At 45.8% G+C, this 21,976-nt stretch overlaps 1 protein-coding gene across 6 annotated transcripts in view; it reads left to right on the top strand.

Annotated features, from left to right (window-relative positions):
* Positions 1-213: 213 nt before the first annotated feature.
* The window catches only part of LOC135540013 (plectin-like), a 35,518-nt gene continuing 13,755 nt past the window's right edge, over positions 214-21,976 (top strand). Inside the window, exons 1-7 of one of the 6 annotated variants that reach the window (XM_064966318.1) lie at positions 223-302; positions 549-639; positions 5,209-5,299; positions 7,686-9,059; positions 9,150-9,240; positions 15,936-19,073; positions 19,869-19,994. In XM_064966318.1, the coding sequence (XP_064822390.1) occupies positions 7,702-9,059; positions 9,150-9,240; positions 15,936-19,073; positions 19,869-19,994 (4,713 nt within the window). In that variant the 5' untranslated portion in view covers positions 223-302; positions 549-639; positions 5,209-5,299; positions 7,686-7,701. Of the gene's footprint in view, positions 640-696; positions 809-1,480; positions 1,500-5,208; positions 5,300-7,685; positions 9,060-9,149; positions 9,241-15,935; positions 19,074-19,868; positions 19,995-21,976 lie in introns of those variants that run through there. The other 5 variants (XM_064966309.1, XM_064966325.1, XM_064966351.1 and 2 more) reach the window with 5 other exon arrangements.

Genomic DNA, 21,976 nt, shown 5'->3' with positions numbered 1-21,976 from the left:
TGGTATTGATGCGCCATTGTACTAGGTAACTAGGAAGAATGGGTTAATTTTTGAAAAATGTATCGGGAGTTGAAAGAATGTCCCTAATCAGAACCTACCCATATATCGAAGGAGATGCATTTACATCTCACCTGTCGCAGACCATGTCAGTGTAGTAATGAAAACTGTCCACATGGTGGACACCATACTGTACCTACCAACTTGTAGCTAGCAGGCAGCCAGCCAGAGTATCAAAACAAATCCCTCACCTCTACTACCAAGTTGGAGTGAGCCAGGTGGCAAGGGTGTGAGGAGAGAGAAAAGTAAGTCAACTAGTTAAGAGATTGCTATCAACTCAACTTGTTTAGCCAGTTTCATGTATCTATTGAAAGCTCATGTCTCAGAATAGCTGCGATTCAACCAATAATTGTCTTGACATTTGACATTGTGCTGGGAGACTCCCAGCACCAAAAGACAATTCTTGTCAACGAGCAACCTGGCTACTAGTGTGTTCGCAACAGGTTCGCATCTGCCGGACTGATATAACGTTACCCGTTCCCACACCGCAGATCGATTGACTGAGGTTTGGTTGAAGAAAATTATTAGGTCCCTGGTGAAAGGTACGGATAAACACGACAGGTGGATGGATTTCTCAGTGAAGTAAGTTAATTTCGCTTTCTGTATTAAGGTTAGCTAGCTAAGGACTAAAAGCTGCGACGGGATAATAGTTCACACCAGCCATGTTTTGTAGCTGTGTATACTCATCTTACGATTGTTTTAACGAATCGATTCGCATAAAAACGACAGGGATACGCATGGCTAAAAATTGGTAAGTAAGCTAGCAGCTAACGTTAGCTACATTGAGCTAATTGTCAGATAGCTAGCTAACGACATCAATATACTAGCAAATTATGCCACGCTACGTATCACTTGCTAGTTTGTACTTTTTCTTCTCTGATCTTAATGGTTTCACACGTGCTGGATAATATTGTAATGTTTATGTAGTGTCTGTTTTGCAAAATCAGCAACTGTAACCTTATACTAGCTAAGCTCCGACATAGATAAGACTCACTACTCGTTAGCTAACTTTTCGCAAAATTACATGAAATGCATTTTAAAGAATCGATTCAGGATCGCATGTTGCAAGTGTTACATCAAATGCAGTTTCAAAACTCTAGGCTAAAAGTTTGTTCGCCTACATTTTCTTTGTGCTCTTGCGGTGGTGCGTAGCTGTTGCGCTAACGTTAGCTAAACAACTAACGAACAACGTTAGAGAACGTGTAGGACCAAGACGAGACTGACCGCCGAATTAAATATCACAATGCATTATGTTCATTTCCCAAGAAAGTGATATCATCGATCTGACAGAAGAGTTAACAAGAAAATAATCGCACCCCTATTTTCTACACCCTAACACTACTAGTCTCACACAAGCAACTTCTCATAGGTTAAAGTGTGTTTGTTTTTTTCCACCTGTGTTTAAATAGGTGTTGCTTAGTTTTTGTTCACACAACAGTTTGGTAAGTATTTTTCCTCTGCTAAACAAGACTGTCATTGACATGACAATGTTCACACAACAGTTTGGTAAGTATTTTTCCTCTGCTAAACAAGACTCATTGACATGACAATGTTACCCACACAATGCCAAGGCACAGTACAGGAAATTAGGTTTCATTTGAACCATTCCAGATGCCTTTGTATTACATGGGTATGCTAGTGTTACTCATAACCATTCCAGATGCCTTTGTATTACATGGGTATGCTAGTATTCCAGATGCCTTTGTATTACATGGGTATGCTAGTGTTACTCATAACCATTCCAGATGCCTTTGTATTACATGGGTATGCTAGTGTTACTCAACCATTCCAGATGCCTTTGTATTACATGGGTATGCTAGTGTTACTCATAACCATTTCAGACAGAAGATGTGCTATATTTCCTGTAATATATATTTTAAAAACTTTCAAACAGACCCTTATGTACCACTTTCTTGCAGCCATACCGTTGGTATACATATCAGTGGGTAACTGGCAAATCAGGAGAGGTGGGAGGGTGTTTTCATTTATTTTACCAGATAAATTGACTGAACATATTCTCATTTACAGCAACAACCTGGGGAATAGTTACAGGGGGATTAATGAGCCAATTGGAAGATGGGTGTGTTTAGGTGGCCATGATGATATGAGGGCCAGATTGGGAATTTAACCCATGGTCTGTTTGCATTTCAAATTAGGGAGGAATTAAACAGAAGTGTTAATTTTCCTACAAAAAAGCAGGGAACCATTCACAGACCCGGTACCTGTATTTTGGTTACAGGGTCTGTGACTAGGTTTTCATGTGGCTTTTAATATACCATGTTTTTTTCACCCACCACCCTATTTAGATATATATATATATATATGAAAAAGTTGGTATAATTTTTTTTTTTTTAAGCAGGCATGGTAAATTAGTGGTATTTTGGGTCTGTATGAAGGTATGCCAATGGTGTCACCTAATGAGTAATGACTAGTAGCGAGTGCAATATGTGTAAATCCAGACCATTACTGTCAAATAGAGCCTTAGTTCCTCTTAAGAACAGTGACTAAAGTCGAAAAGTGTCTACACTTACCAATATGATAGAGGACATAGTGGTGTGCATGCACCACACACTGACACTCGCAGGTTGCAAAAAATAAATGAAGTCACTTTTTTAAACTACATGACCAAAAGTATGTGGACACCTAAATGTCTACAATGTCATTGTATGCTGTAGCATTAAGATTTCCCTTCACAGGAACTAAGGGGCCTAGCCCGAACCATTTGTTGGAAAGGTGGCATCCTATGACGGTGCCACGTTGAAAGTCACTGCGCTTTTCAGTACGGGCCATTCTGATGCCAATGTTTGTCTATGGAGATTGCATAGCTGTGTGCTCGATTTTATACTTTTTCTGCCATCTGTAAGTCTAAGAAACATTTCCTTGTGCCTTGAACACACACCTTGAACAAAAATATAAATGCAACATGTAAAGTGTTGGTCCCATGTTTCATGAACTGAAATTTGATATAAGTATTTCTCCTTTGCCAAGATAATCCATCCACCTGCCTGACAGGTGTGGCATATCAAGATGCTGAATAAACAGCATGGTCACAGGTGCACCTTGTGTTGGGGGCAATACATGGCCACTCAAATGTTCAGTTTTGTCACAACACAATGCCACAGACAATGTTCCCTCTAACTATTTTGTCAGGTTTGTTGAGCGCAAATTTGAACGTTGTGAGAATTCTGTGCAACTTCCACCACGCGTTTACTGTGAACACTGAGGCTGTACCTGCTTTATGTTAGTTTTAACAGTGGTCACGTAGGCTACTGTTGTTATTTGATCATAATGTATGCCTACCAGAGTGGCCTACCTTTAAAAAAACCAGTGGAGAAAATGCATCCCATAATATTTTAACATGTTAATAGCTGTTTTATCGTTTAGCCTACAGTAGCAGCCAATGTGTGGTGTTCAGTGTAGGTCGACATTCCTTCAGACTTTTGGAGAAAAAAAACATGCAGGGCTTGATATTAACCTGTTTATCCACTTGTTCTAAAGACAAGGAAATGACTGAAAATGTTGTGATGTTTGATGCAAGAAACCACTTTACAAAATAAAATGCATCATTATTCCCATACCATTATTACAGAGAATCAGACAAGCTATGCTACCCTCTGCCTATTGGCTACGTACAGTGAGGGAAAAAAGTATTTGATCCCCTGCTGATTTTGTATGTTTGCCTACTGACAAAGAAATGATCCGTCTATAATTTTAATGGTAGGTTTATTTGAACAGTGAGAGACAGAATAACAACAAAAATCCAGAAAAACGCATGTCAAACATGTTATAAATTGATTTGCATTTTAATGAGGGAAATAAGTATTTGACCACTCTGCAAAACATGACTTAGTACTTGGTGGCAAAACATGTTTGGGCATGTTTGGGATGCTTTGGATTGACGTGTACAACAGCGTTTTCCATTTCCTGCCAATATCCAGCAACTTTGCACAGCCATTGAAGAGTTGGACAATGTTCCACAGATCACAATCAACAGCATGATCAACTCTATGCGAAGGAGATTTGTTGTGCTGCGTGAGGATATTGGTGGTCACACCAGATACTGACTGATCCAAGCTCCTACCTTTTTATTAAAGGTGTCTGTACCCAGCAGATGCGTATCTGTATTCCCAGTCATGTGAAATCCATAGATTAGGGCCTAATTAATTCATTTCAATTGACTCATATCTTTACATGAACTGTAACTCAGTAAAATCGTAGGAATTGTTCCATGTTGATTTTATATTTTTGTTCAGTATATTTTCTAAATTCTCTCCCTCATGATAATGAACATTCACAGAAGTAACAGGTCGAGTTAGACCTGTCATTTTTTTAATGAAGCGATTTGAAACTCAAATTTCCTAAAAATCGATAACGGAATTTCTGCAATTGAATTGGCTACAATGGGAAATCATAATAGTCACAAACCACTGGTTTGTTAAACTATGAATTTAATGTTTTTTGTTTGGCATACATTTAATGCCCATGTCAAACGCATATATATCTACTATATTCTCTTCCCCAGTTGCGATGAGCTTATTTTGAATCTGTCTCATAACAGGGCTCATTCTATGTTTTTACCTCATTTGTCTCTAGGTGAAAGGTAGGCTAGTCCCTACTCAATTGAACTTGGTTTGATCTGGTCCAGATTTAAAATTTGTGTTTGTACTTTAAAAAGCAAATGAGCTGTTTGCAAGGGCAATTGTGGTGGTGCAGTGCAATTCTTCCAGCCAGTGGTTTTTCCTCCAGTCCCTGCTGTGTTGCTGGACCCATCTACAGGGAATGTTTAGCATTCCAGCTTTGCAAAAGCGTTTCCTGTCAACAACCACTGCCTCAATTTATCAGCCCCCTGCTAGCAGTAGGACACTCTTTCCCTTTACTCTCTTTCTTTCTCTTCTCCATGTTTTATCTATTATGCAAGTTGTGAAATCTACCATTTTTGTTTACATCCTTCAAAATGTATGTTAGGGTATTTCTCTGTCTGTATGTTTCCATAAATGAAAAATGCTAAGTGTATTTCCGGTGGGAGGTCTGAGACTAGAGTAATGATGCTGAGGTCTGTGCTACACTTTGATGTATGCAGCCGCAGGGTCTAATGTTACAGGAAACAGAGTTTCTTCCTTTGTAATGACACCAAATTGTGCTCTCTCCCAGGCACCTACTCCTTACTCCAGTGTGATATGACATCACTGAGTGGTTACCACAGAAACCAGGGCTCCACTGCAGACGGTTGACAGCCAGTCAAGTGAGTGATGATGGGATTGCCCATAACAACAACTAGGACGTGTGTGCGACCGATGGCATTTTATTTGAACTGCAGTCGAAGCAGAATTGGATAATTGCACCACCAAACAGTTCTGTCCCCCCCTCTCACACCGTAGGAGAGCAGTCAATCCCTTACAGAGAAGCCTAACTCAAGAGAAGAACATGTGGAATACATGATCAGATCTGCAGGAGCCTCTTAAAGGGCAACAAACACCAAACATTGTTGCTTTGATGTTTTTGCTCTCAAATCAAATGTTATTGGTCACATACACATATTTAGCAGATGTTATTGCGGGTGTTGCGAGAAATGCTCTCCCTCTTGATGATGGGAACATGTGATATGACTGTGTTTACTGTACGTAATTAACAGTCTTACTGTTAGACCAACAATTATTTGCTTGACAATCACCGGCTGATAATGTAGTGACCGCCTCAGTACTAGTAGAGCACTTTAGTAGGGGAGGAGCTGAATATCTAATTACTTGTGTAGCTTTTCAATGGAATTCCCCTTTTACTGCCATAGGCCAGACCTGCCTTGCATTACTACACTAACTTAATGGAAAAGACAACAATGACACTCATAGGAGAGTGAGCAGCTCTCCTAATCTTCAGATTACTGTAGATCTTCAAAAGAGCGCCAGACGGTCATTGTGCTGGCAGGATTTCTGCTGTCTCACCTGTAGCTACATCGATATTTTGAGTTCTTGGGATTATAAGGTTCTATCTGCAAAAAGATGATTCTGAGATAATTGGCTTTAAAGTTCCAAACCCTAATTGGTTTGAATGGTGTCAGCTATTTTTATTTTGAATTCAAAGTACTATATAGTTCACTGTTTCTATGTCAATAATTACATTTTGACAAAAATGCAGATAGAACCTTATAGTCCCAAGCTCACGATGTTGTCTCAGACTTTGTGTACTGTTGATCTCTGAGTCAGACCCAGTCGCGGCAGATGGAGAAACAGTAGATGGAAACGATGCTGCCAGGGAACTGAACCTTTCACCGTACCCGGGGAACTGAACCTTTCACCGTACCCGGGGAACTGAACCTTTCACCGTACACGGGGAACTGAACCTTTCACCGTACACGGGGAACTGAACCTTTCACCGTACACGGGGAACTGAACCTTTCACCGTACACGGGGAACTGAACCTTTCACCGTACACGGGGAACTGAACCTTTCACCGTACACGGGAACTGAACCTTTCACCGAAACTGAACCTTTCACCGTACACGGGGAACTGAACCTTTCACCGTACACGGGGAACTGAACCTTTCACCGTACACGGGGAACTGAACCTTTCACCGTACACGGGGAACTGAACCTTTCACCGTACACGGGGAACTGAACCTTTCACCGTACACGGGGAACTGACCTTTCACCGGGGGAACTGAACTTTCACCGAACCTTTCACCGTACACGGGGAACTGAACCTTTCACCGTACGGGAACTGAACCGTACACGGGAACTGAACCTTTCACCGTACACGGGGAACTGAACCTTTCACCGTGCACGGGGAACTGAACCTTTCACCGTGGGGAACTGACCTTTCACCGTACACGGGGACTGAACCTTTCACCGTACCCTGGGGGGAACTGAACCTTTCACCGTACCCGGGGAACCTTTCACCGTACACGGGAACTGAACCTTTCACCGTACACGGGGAACTGAACCTTTCACCGTACACGGGAACTGAACCTTTCACCGTACACGGGGAACTGAACCTTTCACCGTACCTGAACCTTTCACCGTACACGGGAACTGAACCTTTCACCGTACCCGGGAACTGAACCTTTCACCGTACACGGGGAACTGAACCTTTCACCGTACACGGGGAACTGAACCTTTCACCGTACACGGGGAACTGAACCTTTCACCGGGAACTGAACCTTTCACCGTACGGGGAACTGAACCTTTCACCGGGGAACTGAACCTTTCACCGTAACTGAACCTTTCACCGGGGAACTGAACCCTCCAGAGGTGATGGATCGGGGAACTGAACCCTCCAGAGGTGATGGGTCTCTCCCTCTCCCCCTGGCTGAGGCCTGTCATACTAATGAATGGCCTGTGTTTAACAGCCCACCTGCTTCTAGAGCATCCAGCCACATCTGTGGGTGCATGACGCCTCCCAAGGCAAAGTCCAGAGTAGTGCCCAGATAACCAAGACAGCCTTTACTTCCTCTGTCCCATGTTCCTGATGTGAATGCACCAGTCATAATACAGTCAGTGCATTGCATCAGAGAAAGGAGTGGCAGTATGACTTGCTGAATAGATCATTTATTGGACTTTGTTTATGGTTTTACTGCTAGACCAACAGTTAATGGCCAAAGGTGCTGATAGAGATTTGTACATTTCTCTCCCTAGGTGTTTTTCCACAGGGATGGCTGCACAAGTGGAGGTGCAGACTGGGAAGGTGGAAAGGATTGGTGTTGGGGGACGACTGCACCTCAGCCCTCTGTCTGACTCCAGAAACAAGAGCCTCACGGAGGGTCCCTCCAACACCCAGGCCTCCCTCATCATCACTCCAGAGCCTAGTAAGCCTGTCCCTACACCCAAACCACGGCTCACTCCCAAACCTTTCGCTGTGGAGAGAAACCCCACCATCCGGCCCATACTTGCGCCTAAGCCTAATACCAACCCCCGACCAGTGCCCTCTCGCCCTATTTCTTACAAACCTGACTCACCCAGCACCCCAAAACTTCAGCAGCCGAATGTCACCATCAAACACAGGCCAGGGCCGCCCAACCCCAGCTGTCCTGCTCCTAACTCCTACAAACCCTCTCATAAGTTGAGCATGGGACAAACCACGAAGCCTGTAGCCCAGCCCTTCAAACCCGCCCCTCTACTAACCCCTGGGGACCCCAGCAAACCAACTCCCTCCCAACCGGTGCGACGTCAGAAGCCAGCTGCGGCAGGCTTGTTCCACTCACAGGGCCCTAAGAAACAACCTTCAGCAGAATGGTCCGGATCCACCAAACCGGAGAAGGAAAGGAACAAAACAGCATCCAGTATCAGAGCTGGGGCAGCCTCTATGACCAGAGCCAAGTCTATGGGCTTCCTCAGTCAGATAGGGCAAAATGAGGAGGAAAGGAAGGGGGATGAAGGGCCCAAGGTCACAGTTCAACTCCGATCCCAGTCTAGAGCCTCCAGACCCAGACCTGTGTCGGCCATCTTCCTGCCCTCTCCCACGCAGGCTGAGTCGCCCACCCCAGCTGCTCGCTGGGCAGTGAGACGTCCCCTCTCAGCCGACCTCACCTCCAAGTTTGAGTCCATTGGCCTGTCGCTGCACCACGGCCGACCTGCCAAGACCGACAGCAAGGAAAACACTCCAGTGGAACTGCTACGGAGGACAGAGAAGAAGGGAGCAGAGGGGACCAATGTTACACCACCGGCCCCAGACAGCAAGCCTTCAGCCCTCGTGGGAGGGAGAGAGAAGAAAACAGAGGAAGAAGAGGAGAAGGATGATGAGGGAAAGGGTGGAGGCAGCATTAAGAGACGGATCAGTCTCTTGCTTGATTCCTCCTCTTCTTCCTCTCCTGTGGTTCCTCTCCGTGTTGCTGCCCAAAGACCAGGGTCTAACTCTCCAGTACAGCCCATCCAAGAGGCAGATGTAACATTGGATGGTGTTAAACAGCGAACCAAGAAGCTTACTGAAGATGCTGTTACACCACCAGCCCAGACCCCTGCTGTTAAACCACAGTTCAAGTCCCACCCTCTGCCCCCTGACCTGACCAAAAGGTAGGAGCTCCTCACCACATATGTGTGTCAGTCCTTTTATGTCTCTCCCATTGGCATGTCTTATGTGATATGTGTGTTTCTCTTCATCAGGCTTGGCTCTGAGAGGTCCACAGACCTCGGCAGTCCCTCCCCCAATAAGGCGACAGACCGCCATGAGAGTGACATTGATCCTCAAAGGAGGGTAAGAGAGGCTCTGGGATTTGCTTAGGTTAATCTGGTGTCGGTGGTTTGGTGTAGGATTGCAGTGAGAATTGTTCAAACTCCTGTGCCTACCAGGCAAACCCAGTTGAAACACTACTGTCTATGATAGGCAAGCAACGAGGTAACAGTTCAAGCTAGAATCCTTACTTGGTGAAACTGCCATGTTTGTTTGTGATATTACAACAACAATGAAGTTACTGCAAACAACCAACACTGTTTTATAAGATAGAACAGCAGAATATGTACTGCAATTTATTTTACCACGCTGCCAGATGCTCCTCACCTCAAAACACCACACTGCCAGACGCTCCTCACCTAAAAACACCACACTGCCAGACACTCCTCACCTGCCAGACACTCCTCACCTCAAAACACCACACTGCCAGACGCTCCTCACCTCAAAACACCACACTGCCAGACGCTCCTCACCTAAAAACACCACGCTGCCAGACACTCCTCACCTCAAAACACCACACTGTCAGACACTCCTCACTTCAAAACACTACACTGTCAGACACTCCTCACTCAAAACACCACGCTGTCAGACACTCCTCACTTCAAAACACCATGCTGCCAGACACTCCTCACCTCAAAACACCACACTGCCAGACGCTCCTCACCTAAAAACACCACGCTGCCAGACACTCCTCACCTCAAAACACCACACTGTCAGACACTCCTCACTTCAAAACACCACACTGTCAGACACTCCTCACTTCAAAACACCATGCTGCCAGACACTCCTCGCCTCAAAACACCACACTGCCAGACACTCCTCACCTGCCAGACACTCCTCACCTCAAAACACCACGCTGTCAGACACTCCTCACCTCAAAACACCACGCTGTCAGACACTCCTCACCAAAACACCACAAAAAACACCACGCTGTCAGACACTCCAGACACACCACGCTGTCAAAACAAAACACCACGCTGTCAAAAACACCACGACACTCCTCACCTCAAAACACCACGCTGTCAGACACTCCTCACCTCAAAACACCACGCTGTCAGACACTCCTCACCTCAAAACACCACGCTGTCAGACACTCCTCACCTCAAAACACCACGCTGTCAGACACTCCTCACCTCAAAACACCACGCTGTCAGACACTCCTCACCTCAAAACACCACGCTGTCAGACACTCCTCACCTCAAAACACCACGCTGTCAGACACTCCTCACCTCAAAACACCACGCTGTCAGACACTCCTCACCTCAAAACACCACGCTGCCAGACACTCCTCACCTGCACCACGACACTCCTGCAGACACTCCTCAAAACACCACGCTGCCAGACACTCCTCACCTCAAAACACCACGCTGTCAGACACTCCTCACCTCAAAACACCACGCTGCCAGACACTCCTCACCTCAAAACACCACGCTCCTCACCTCAAAACACCACGCTGCCAGACACTCCTCACCTGTCAAAACCTCAAAACACACCACGCTGTCAGACACTCCTCACCTCAAAACACCACGCTGTCAGACACTCCTCACCTCAAAACACCACGCTGTCAGACACTCCTCACCTCAAAACACCACGCTGTCAGACACTCCTCACCTCAAAACACCACGCTGTCAGACACTCCTCACCTCAAAACACCACGCTGTCAGACACTCCTCACCTCAAAACACCACGCTGTCAGACACTCCTCACCACAAAACAAAACACCACGCTGTCAGACACTCCTCACCTCAAAACACCAAAACACCACGCTGTCAGACACTCCTCACCTCAAAACACCACGCTGTCAGACACTCCTCACCTCAAAACACCACGCTGCCAGACACTCCTCACCTGCCAGACACTCCTCACTTCAAAACACCACGCTGACAGACACTCCCTCAAAACAGCCAGACACTCCTCACACTCCTCACCTCAAAACACCACGCTGCCAGACACTCCTCACCTCAAAACACCACGCTGTCAGACACTCCTCACCTCAAAACACCACGCTGCCAGACACTCCTCACCTCAAAACACCACGCTGTCAGACACTCCTCACCTCAAAACACCACGCTGCCAGACACTCCTCACCTGCCAGACACTCCTCACTTCAAAACACCACGCTGCCAGACACTCCTCACCTGCCAGACACTCCTCACCTCAAAACACCACGCTGTCAGACACTCCTCACCTCAAAACACCACGCTGTCAGACACTCCTCACCTCAAAACACCACGCTGTCAGACACTCCTCACCTCAAAACACCACGCTGCCAGACACTCCTCACCTGCCAGACACTCCTCACTTCAAAACACCACGCTGTCAGACACTCTTCACCTCAAAACACCACGCTGCCAGACACTCCTCATCTCAAAACACCACGCTGTCAGACACTCCTCACCTCAAAACACCACGCTGTCAGACACTCCTCACCTCAAAACACCACGCTGTCAGACACTCCTCACCTCAAAACACCACGCTGTCAGACACTCCTCACCTGTCAGACACTCCTCACCCACGCAAAACACTACGCTGTCAGACACTCCTCACCTCAAAACACCACGCTGTCAGACACTCCTCACCTCAAAACACCACGCTGTCAGACACTCCTCACCTCAAAACACCACGCTGTCAGACACTCCTCACCTCAAAACACCACGCTGTCAGACACTCCTCACCTCAAAACACCACGCTGCCAGACACTCCTCACCTGCCAGACACTCCTCACTTCAAAACACCACGCTGTCAGACACTCCTCACCTCAAAACACCACGCTGTCAGACACTCCTCACCTCAAAACACCACGCTGCCAGACACTCCTCACCTGCCAGACACTCCTCACTTCAAAACACCATGCTGCCAGACACTCCTCACCTCAAAACACCACGCTGCCTGACACTCCTCACCTCAAAACACGTTGCCAGACACTCCTCACCTCAAAACAAAAACAAAGGCGCTGTGACGAACAGTGGCGCTGTTTCTCCAAATGCGAATTAGATTTTTAATCCCTGGTCTTCATTAACCAGGTTTCCATCCAACCTTTTTATGAGAGTGAAGTACAGATAAAATGTCTGATAAAAAAATGTCACAACACAACACAAGTTGTCTGTAAACTTGACCAATGTCGACAAAACAAAATACGCTAGAGAAGGTGGGATATTTTTGTGTCTGTATAATTAACTATGCAAGAAATGGCAGTGTAAATGTTTTTATCCGCAAATATTTATATAATAGCCTTGAAGAATGGGCAAAATTCTCAGTGGCTAGATGTGCCAAGCTTATAGAGAGAGATCCTGAGAGACCTGCAGCTGTAATTGCTGCAAAAGGTGGCTCTACAAAGTATTGACTTTGGGGGGGGGTTTCAGTTTTTTTGTATTTTTTTCTTGTTTCACAATAATAATAACAAATATTTTGCATCTTCAAAGTGGTAGGTATGATGTGTGAATCAAATGATACAAACCCCCCAAAAATCTATTTTAAATCCAGGTTGTAAGGCAACAAAATAGGAAAAATGCCAATGGGGGTGAATACTTTCACAATGCACCCTATTTGACATTTTACCTTTTAATACTTGGCTGCCTTTTGAGAAATATTATAATCTCATCATGTAGGTTATACCCGCGCTATATATGCGAGCTGTTGGTCAGGACGCACATCACAATACCAGAGTGGGCATATTTAACGCAATCGTTTTTTGTCGTGAGAAAATGTGATGGAAACCCTTTTCACTTGTATTTTTTTTAATGGAAATTTAACCGCAGAAGTTATTTTTATGTGGACTATGTCATCACGCACAGCCTTTTATCCACAACAAGTCAAATTGATGGAAAAGCATCTCTCGTGGGAAATGCTCATTGTTTTTATGCAGATTCTTGAATATATGCATGAAAATCTGTCGCCAATTGGAAGGAAACTTAGCTTGTGACACAAAATAAAGTGGTATCATTTGCTATAAAACAGAATGAGAACCATTCCAGCAATTTACTAATTCCCATCCAATATGAGTTTACTGGCAAATTACCAAAGATGTTGATAGATAAATTGAATCAGCCTGTTAAATGATCTCAGTCACACCACTGGGGTATTGGTAAGTGCTTGTACTTTTTGTTTCCTGTCTTGTTTTACGGTCACTGTTTGTTTGTTTGAGCAACATTTGAAGATGGTGTTTTGTGAATACAGTACAGTGGGGCAGCCACCAATTGTGCAAGTTCTCTCACTTACAAAGATGAGAGAGGCCTGTAATTTTCATCATAGGTACACTTCAACTATGACAGACAAAACGAGGGAAAAAAATCAAGAAAATCACATTGTTAATGAATTTATTTGCAAATTATGGAGGAAAATAAGTATTTGGTCACCTACAAACAAGCAAGATTTCTGGCTCTCACAGACCTGTAACGTCTTCTTTAAGATGCTCCTCTGTCCTCCACTCGTTACCTGTATTAATGGCACCTGTTTGAACTTGTTATCAGTATAAAAGACACCTGTCCACAACTTCAAACAGTCACACTCCAAACTCCACTATGGCCAAGACCAAAGAGCTGTCAAAGGACACCAGAAACATAATTGTATACCTGCACCAGGCTGGGAAGATTGAATCTGCAATAGGTAAGCAGCTTGGTTTGAAGAAATCAACTGTGGGAGTAATAATTAGGAAATGGAAGATATACAAGACCACTGATAATCTCCCTCGATCTGGGGCTCAACGCAAGATCTCACCCCGTGGGGTCAAAATGAACACAAGAACGGTGAGCAAAAATCCCAGAACCACACGGGAGGACCTAGTGAATGACCTGCAGAGAGCTGGGACCAAAGTAACAAAGCCTACCATCAGTAAAACACTACGCCGCCAGGGACTCAAATCCTGCAGTGCCAGATGTGTCCCCCTGCTTAAGCCAGTACATGTCCAGGCCCGTCTGAAGTTTGCTAGAGAGCGTTTGGATGATCCAGAAGAAGATTGGGAGAATGTCATATGGTCAGATGAAACCAAAATATAACTTTTTGGTGAAAACTCAACTCGTCGTGTTTGGAGGACAAAGAATGCTGAGTTGCATCCAAAGAACACCATACCTACTGTGAAGCATGGGGGTAGAAACATCATTCTTTGGGGCTGTTGTTCTGCAAAGGGACCAGGACGATTGATCCGTGTAAACGAAAGAATGAATGGGGACATGTATCGTGAGATTTTGAGTGAAAACCTCCTTCCATCAGCAAGGGCATTGAAGATGAAACGTGGCTGGGTCTTTCAGCATGACAATGATCCCAAACACACCGCCCGGGCAACGAAGGAGTGGCTTCGTAAGAAGCATTTCAAGATCCTGGAGTGGCCTAGCCAGTCTCCAAATCTCAACCCCATAGAAAATCTTCTGGAGGGAGTTGAAAGTCCGTATTGCCCAGCAACAACCCCAAAACATCACTGCTCTAGAGGAGATCTGCATGGAGGAATGGGCCAAAATACCAGCAACAGTGTGTGAAAACCTTGTGAAGACTTACAGAAAACGTTTGACCTCTGTCATTGCCAACAAAGGATATATAACAAAGTATTGATATAAACTTTTGTTATTGACCAAATACTTATTTTCCACCATAATTTGCAAATAAATTCTTTAAAAATCCTACAATGTGATTTTCTGAATATTTTATACTTATTTTCCACCATAATTTGCAAATAAATTCTTTAAAAATCCTACAATGTGATTTTCTGAATATTTTTGTCTCATTTTGTCTGTCATAGTTGAAGTGTACCTACGATGAAAATTACAGGCCTCTCTCATCTTTTTAAGTGGGAGAACTTGCACAATTGGTGGCTGACTAAATACTTTTTTGCCCCACTCTATATTCCTTTATTTCATTGTTTTTTTTTACTAGTTTCGATTTTTGAAAATGTAATGTATTTATTTAGTTTCTGTGTTTGCCCACTGTAATCCCCCAAAAATAACTTGATCTTCGTGCAACGTTTCCACTATAAGGACTATGTTCAAGGAAAATTCTGATTTGCAATTCGTCTCTCAAACAACCTGGACACAACATTTTCTCCTAATCAGTCTTTGCTCTAGTTATGGAAAAGCATGTCCCGTAGGAAAATGGGGCATGGAAGCGAAAAGGAACACCACTGCCACAGAGGTACAAAGAACTGTGAAACCTAACCTGGGGCATTCGTCATCTCTGCTGGTTCTGTGTGTTGGTTATGAAACAGGCGGGGAGTGAAGCACTGGGGTAAAGGTCAACATGGAGAGGCTTTGATTACCACATCAGCATCACACCTACTTTTATGGACCCAACAAATAGGAGTGGGATCCCCTTTCTTCCCAGACACAATGCCTCGCTCAGTCACTTCACTTTGTATCACGCTCTCTTTCTCTGTCCTTATGTAATATTTAAAACAAATCGGACTATTTGTCAAACAGACACGTTGACTCCCAGATCTTGTATTATCCACCAGCTAAGTGTATCTGTTGAAATTAATTTCTTGAAAGACAATGGCAGATGATATTGACTTTCAGCTATAAGAAAATGGTCCCCTTATCAATTTCTTATCCATAGTTAGGTTTATTGACATGAGCACTCATAAGTAAATTAATAACCCGTGAATAAATATTGAAGAAAGCTTGATTTAAGATGACATGCAACTTGTCAAGGCAGTGCTCATAAGGATTATTGCAGAAGTGCCCACAGACTGTCTGACTTAATGTAACCAAACTCATTAAATTACTTATTTTTAGGTGGAGGACTCCGTTTACACCTTCAGTGACCAAAAAAAGGTGGATGACGACATCCAAGGCATACAAGAGCAGCCCCCCCAGACCACCTCTGACCCTTCAGCAGTACTGACTGAGGCAGGGCGATGGATGGAGAGCTGCCCCAGCAGTGGGGCACAGACGGTGCGAGCAGCTCTGTTTGAGAATGTGGTGGAGAGACACAGCGTGCTGGTGATGGAGGAGGATAGGGCACAGAGTGCCACAAAGGGCTGTCCCAAGAGAAGTGTGTCCCTCAAACTTGGGGATGGGGAGAACGACGGGTGCCTGGTCACCGCCACCTACCGCAAGCCTGTGTCTCCCTCCAGTCCACTTCTTGTAGAGCACTTGTTTGACACTGTGCAGGCAGTGGGAGAGAGGAGAGCCGTTAGTGAGAGTGTCCCTTTGGCTCAGCTCGAGGACAAAGCCATGACCCTCCGTTCCAGGCGTTCTGAGGGGAATCGGTCAGCCAGGGCTGAGCAAGTGGAGGAGAGGCATGCTCAGGTCCAAGGAGTCCTCAGTTTGGCTCAAAGGAGAGCACCAGACTCCCAACAGGAACAGGGACCACACTACCTGAGGGTTGGAGTTCTGCAGAAGTGGAATACCACTGAGATGAATAGGGAGGCAGAGGTAGAGAAAGGAAGGCAAAGGGAAAAGGAGAGGGAGAGAAGAGAGGATGAGAAAGAGAAACAGAGGGAAGCGGAGAGGAGGATGCAAATGGATGTAGACAGGGAGAAGCCGAGAGAACAGGAGAGGGAGAGAGAGGAAGTGGCAGCACCGAAGCGGTTGAAAATGCTGGAGGCAGATGAGCAGCCACCCAAGCCCAGGGCCACCTACTTTGCTCTGACTGGTCAGATCCAGGAAGCTGTATCCGTTGGGGACGAGGAAACCGAGAGAGGGAACGTGAAAGTTCCCTTTGACAATTTCTCTATGAAGTCTGGACAATGGGGCTCTCAAGGGAAGGTCTTACAAGTACGAAGGAACCCCTCTCTAGATGAAGCTTTTGGAAAAAGCTCCCAAGGTCAACAACAAGAAGAACTGATGGAGCGGAATCAAACACAGGAAAGGGAGAGAGGAACGGCATGGGACAGACAGACATGGAGGGAGGAGCTGGGAATAGAAAAACAGAAACAAGTAGACCTTGAGAAAGTAAAAGAGTTGGAGAGGGAGAAAGAACGGCAGTTTGAGAGCAAGGAGTTTGAGAGGGAGAAATGGACACAGCTGGACATGGAGAGACAGAAACCGTTAGAATATGCAAGAAAGAGAGAGAAGGAAAAGCTAAAAGAATTAGAAAGAGAGCGACACAATGAGTTGGAGAACGAGAGACTGAGTGAGAGACAAAGAGAGCTGGAAAGACAGCGATGGCACGAGCTGCAGAGGGAGAGACAGATTGAGTTGGAGAGACAGAAAGAGTTTGAAAAGGAGAGGCAGAGACAGTTAGACTTAGAGAGACAGAAAGAGTTTGAAAAGGAGAGACAGTTAGACTTAGAGAGACAGAAAGAGTTTGAAAAGGAGAGGCAGAGACAGTTAGACTTAGAGAGACAGAAAGAGTTTGAAAAGGAGAGACAGTTAGACTTAGAGAGACAGAAAGAGTTTGAAAAGGAGAGACAGTTAGACTTAGAGAGACAGAAAGAGTTTGAAAAGGAGAGACAGTTAGACTTAGAGAGACAGAAAGAGTTTGAAAAGGAGAGGCAGAGACAGTTAGACTTAGAGAGACAGAAAGAGTTTGAAAAGGAGAGGCAGAGACAGTTAGACTTAGAGAGACAGAAGAAGTTGGAGAGAATTAAGGAGATGGAGAGAAAGCAAATGTTTGAGTTTGAAAAACAGAAGCAGAATGAGAGAGAGAGGCAACAGCTTCTGGAGCTTGAAACGCAGAGACGAAGAGAGAAAATGGAGAGAGAGGAGCAGGAGAAGATGAGACAGCAAGCCATACAACAGGAGGAAGACAGACAGAGAGAGTTGGAAAGGGAAAGAGTGCAAGAGTTGGAGAGAGAGAGGCAACGCGTTCTGGAAAGACAAAAACAGAGAGAGTTGGAGAGAGAGAGGCAACGCGATCTGGAAAGACAAAAACAGAGAGAGTTGGAGAGAGAGAGGCAACGCGATCTGGAAAGACAAAAACAGAGTGAGTTGGAGAGGCAGAGACAGAAACAGTTGGACTTTGAGAGACAGGAATTGGAAAACCAGAGGGATAGAAAAAGGGAGTTAGAGACAGAGAGACAGAGGGTAGAAGAACTGGAGAGAATAAAGGAGATGGAGAGAAGACAACTGTTTGAGTTTGAAAAACAGAAGCAGAATGAGAGAGAGAGACAACTGCTTCATGAGCTTGGAAAGCAGAGACTAAGGGAAAAGATGGAGAGAGAGGAGCAGGAGAAGATGAGACGGGTAGCCATACAAGAGGAGGCAGAGAGACAGAGAATCATGGAGAGGCAGAGGAGAGAGAACCAGGAGAGGGGGGTGCTGGACTCTTCACCTCTCAGACCTAAAATGCTGGATCTAGACTCTGGGTGCTGGTCTTTGGGTGACCTGCACTCCAGCGGCAGTCCCCACTCCCCTAGTGTCCGATGGAAGCAGCCCTCTCCCTGGGCAGATGACCACTACAGACCTGGTATTCTGGACATAGACTCATTCAGGTCCCAGACTGAGATACAACCCTTGCCCACGAGAGAGGTGTTCCCAGTTACTGGCATCCAGGGCTCAGACCCAGGTAATGGGGTGAGATCCCACCCCCACTCTCCAGAAAGGGAAGGTGGCTATAGGATGGCTCCCGAGGGCGCAGTGGGGCGACCCAGTACTGTGTGGGCCCCCTCTCAGCAGGAGCTGTGGGAGCAGAGGCTAAGCATCGACGAGGAATCAGTGGATAGGCCCATGGCAGGACCAGAGCCACCCAAGAAGCCTGCCAATAAACCCAGCCTGGAGCTGCTCCTCCACGGGCTGGAGGACAGGGCCACGGCCCCCATCCTGGTCCCAGAGAGACGCTGGTCTGGTATGCCCAGTGAGCCATCCTTCCCCAGGAGAGAGCCCCACAGCCCTGGGTCCCCCATGGAGCAGACCTGGTTCCCCCAGGAATCAGAGCCCAAGGGGCACAGGGTAGAGGCCAGAGGACAGAGGAGATCTCAGGGCTCCCAGGTAAGAAACAGAATCATAAGGAGAGACATAGGCTGTGTGAATCAGTGGCATCTATAGGATTCAATGAATTTTGTGTAATGTTCTGATTATGGGGGGGGGGGGGGGTTTAGTGTTGACACAGTTGGGCAGTACACTACCAGGATACACTTCCACACTCCTTCCCCGGGTGGCAGCACCGACCGGGGCAGGTGCTGTGCCAAGCCTTATTAGGTGCTGTGCCAAACCGGGGCGGCAGGGTAGCCTAGTGGTTAGAGCATTGGACTAGTAACCGGAAGGTTGCAAGTTCAAACCCCCGAGCTGACAAGGTACAAATCTGTCATTCTGCCCCTGAACAGGCAGTTAACCCACTGTTCCTAGGCCGTCATTGAAAATAAGAATTTGTTCTTAACTGACTTGCCTAGTTAAATAAAGGTAAAATAAAAAAATAAAAAAAATTAAGCCCACAGGTGGAGGAAATGGAAAGATGATTAGGGTGCAAGCTTGCAGAACCAAGTGGTTTTGTCCTTTTGTTGTTGTTTATTTTTGTATATGTATTTCTGTCACCATTTTGAACGAACAATAATCTGCTCGGGCTAGCTGAGGAGGCGTTAAGACTGAACCTAAGGCAAGGTTGCTGTCTCCTGGATACACGTGCATACAACACGGTCCTCATACGCTGATTTCTTTAAATCAGGTTACAGACCAGTTAACCAGGCGTAAGACCCCTGGACTCTCCAGAATATCAATATTAGCAGGCTAGTAAACTGTTCTGTAACAGCAACCATTCGATTTCATTCTACGCTCCCCATGTCTTAGGAGCTGAACCGGATGAGGTCTCGCAGCGTGTCCCGTAGATCAGCCCCGTCTGACAGTGCTGTGGAGGGGAGCCTGTCCAGGATGAGGAGCAGGAGTACACATAGAGAGAGAGGTGGACCGAGCTGGGTGAGTCCTGATGCTCTATTTCTATACACACAGGTGTACACACAATCACCTCATTTCTGACTCAAAGTTGGGCAAGTTTCAGAAATGAGCTTCTGCGACAGTGAAATTGCACTGCTTCATCATGGTAACAATTGGAGCCCCTCAGTTCTATGTTTTATCACTGTTTATACTTTTGAGCTGAATCTCACAGAAAACCCTGGTAATTTGGAAAACATGTGCTTGTATATGACTTGGTTTTCAGATTGGGTTGTGTGTTACTGTAGGGTGTACAGGTTGTGTGTTACAGTAGGGTGTACAGGTTGTGTGTTACAGTAGGGTGGAGTAGGGAATGCAGTTAGTCACTGGGGGTGAAGAGTAAAGTGACAGTCATGGTCTCGCCCATCTCTCCACCCCTTTTTACAGCACAAAGCAGAGAAATGAAATCATGTTTTTAGGCCTGTAATTCAGGATTATGTGCTGCTAATTTTGACAGCCTTCTGTTTGCATAGCTGAAGAAAGGCTCTGCAGTGACATTTCCCATTGTGTGATAGACATTCCTTTTATTCAAGCACCTGTCTTAATACTTTAGTGTTTGTGCTCCTCTTTACCACTGGTACACTACAGAGACCCATGCACCATGTAAATAGCCTGTGCTACAAAGCAGATACCATTCAGAGACAGGGCTGCCCTCCCCTCCCCCAATGAGCCCTCCCTGTCCTCTCCTCCCCCAATGAGCCCTCCCTGTCCTCTGCTCCCCCGATGAGCCCTCCCTGTCCTCTGCTCCCCCAATGAGCCCTCCCTGTCCTCTGCTCCCCCAATGAGCCTTCCCTGTCCTCACCTCCCCCAATGAGCCCTCCCTGTGTTACTTCATGGTGTTTGCTGTGTGTCTGTCACCTCCTGCTGGTCTGAGTGGTGCTGCAATTACTGCAGGGATTCTAGTTTTTAATTGTTTGTAGACCAACTGGAGACACAAGTGTGAAATACCTGGTCTAGAATGAGTTCTTGTTGTAACCACTACCAGAACATTAAGCTAGCCAAGACCAACCACAGACTATATATACACAGACAATACTAAACCAGGTAAATGTCTTACCTGTGAAATGTTTTCACACACAGCTATGTGTAGCCTACTTGGACACCAGGTCTCCACCATTTCCCACTCTCCCACACCGAATAGCCAGAAGCCACAGGGCTCTTCTCGCAGGCTCTATGTGGGAGCATGGTGAACTGTGGGTCAGAATCATTTACCTGGTTACATGTACATTGAACAACACAGCAGCTTTTCTGCAAAAAATGTACAATGAAGTTGGGTCTTTTACACTGGGGGTCAATGGGAAAGAACGTTTTCCCCCCAATTTATTGGCGCGGTGGAGGAGACCTCCTTGTTGAGTGAGTGTGGATTTGGAGTATCAACACGTGTCAATGACTTGATGTTGTGGTGATAGTGTTTCTCTGTATCGGTGTGGAGGTTGGGCCTAGTGTGAGTGCACACGATGGTCACCTGGCTCAGACTACAGGAGCTGTCTAACACATCTACACTGGCTGTGATGGGGGATGATTCATCAGAGCAGGGAAACCAGGGAGAGGACAGACGAGACGGATACAACTGAAGTCATTAGACCAATGTCCCTTTGTGGACTCTGTTTAGAGGTGACTTGAGGGCCGTCATTTGTTGCTGGACAATTGTTATTAGCAGACTTGTTTTCTGTAGTAAAATTGTTATCTTCATAGTTGGTGCTGATGAAACCTGAGTCTGCGTGTTTGTGGAGAGAACTGTGATTTCCAGCTATAGGATGGTTCCTGGAGGGAGTCTGTTCTAAAAGCAACAATGCTCCTGAGAATTGTTCTCCAGATGTCCACCAGGGGGCACTTGTGGGCAGCTCAGAGTAACATCAGCCTCTGCCCAGTTTATTCTCAGGGGGTTTCTGTTTGAGAGTAAATCTGTGGTACTCGGTTGTTTTATAGACTAGTGTCTTACTTACTCACTAAGGCTTAATTCAGTG

This window comes from Oncorhynchus masou, chromosome 1, assembly GCF_036934945.1.
Source record: "Oncorhynchus masou masou isolate Uvic2021 chromosome 1, UVic_Omas_1.1, whole genome shotgun sequence".
NCBI classification, from domain to species: domain Eukaryota; kingdom Metazoa; phylum Chordata; class Actinopteri; order Salmoniformes; family Salmonidae; genus Oncorhynchus; species Oncorhynchus masou.
The sequence above is the reverse complement of the archived record's forward strand: the minus strand, read 5'-3'. Positions and strand labels throughout refer to the sequence as shown.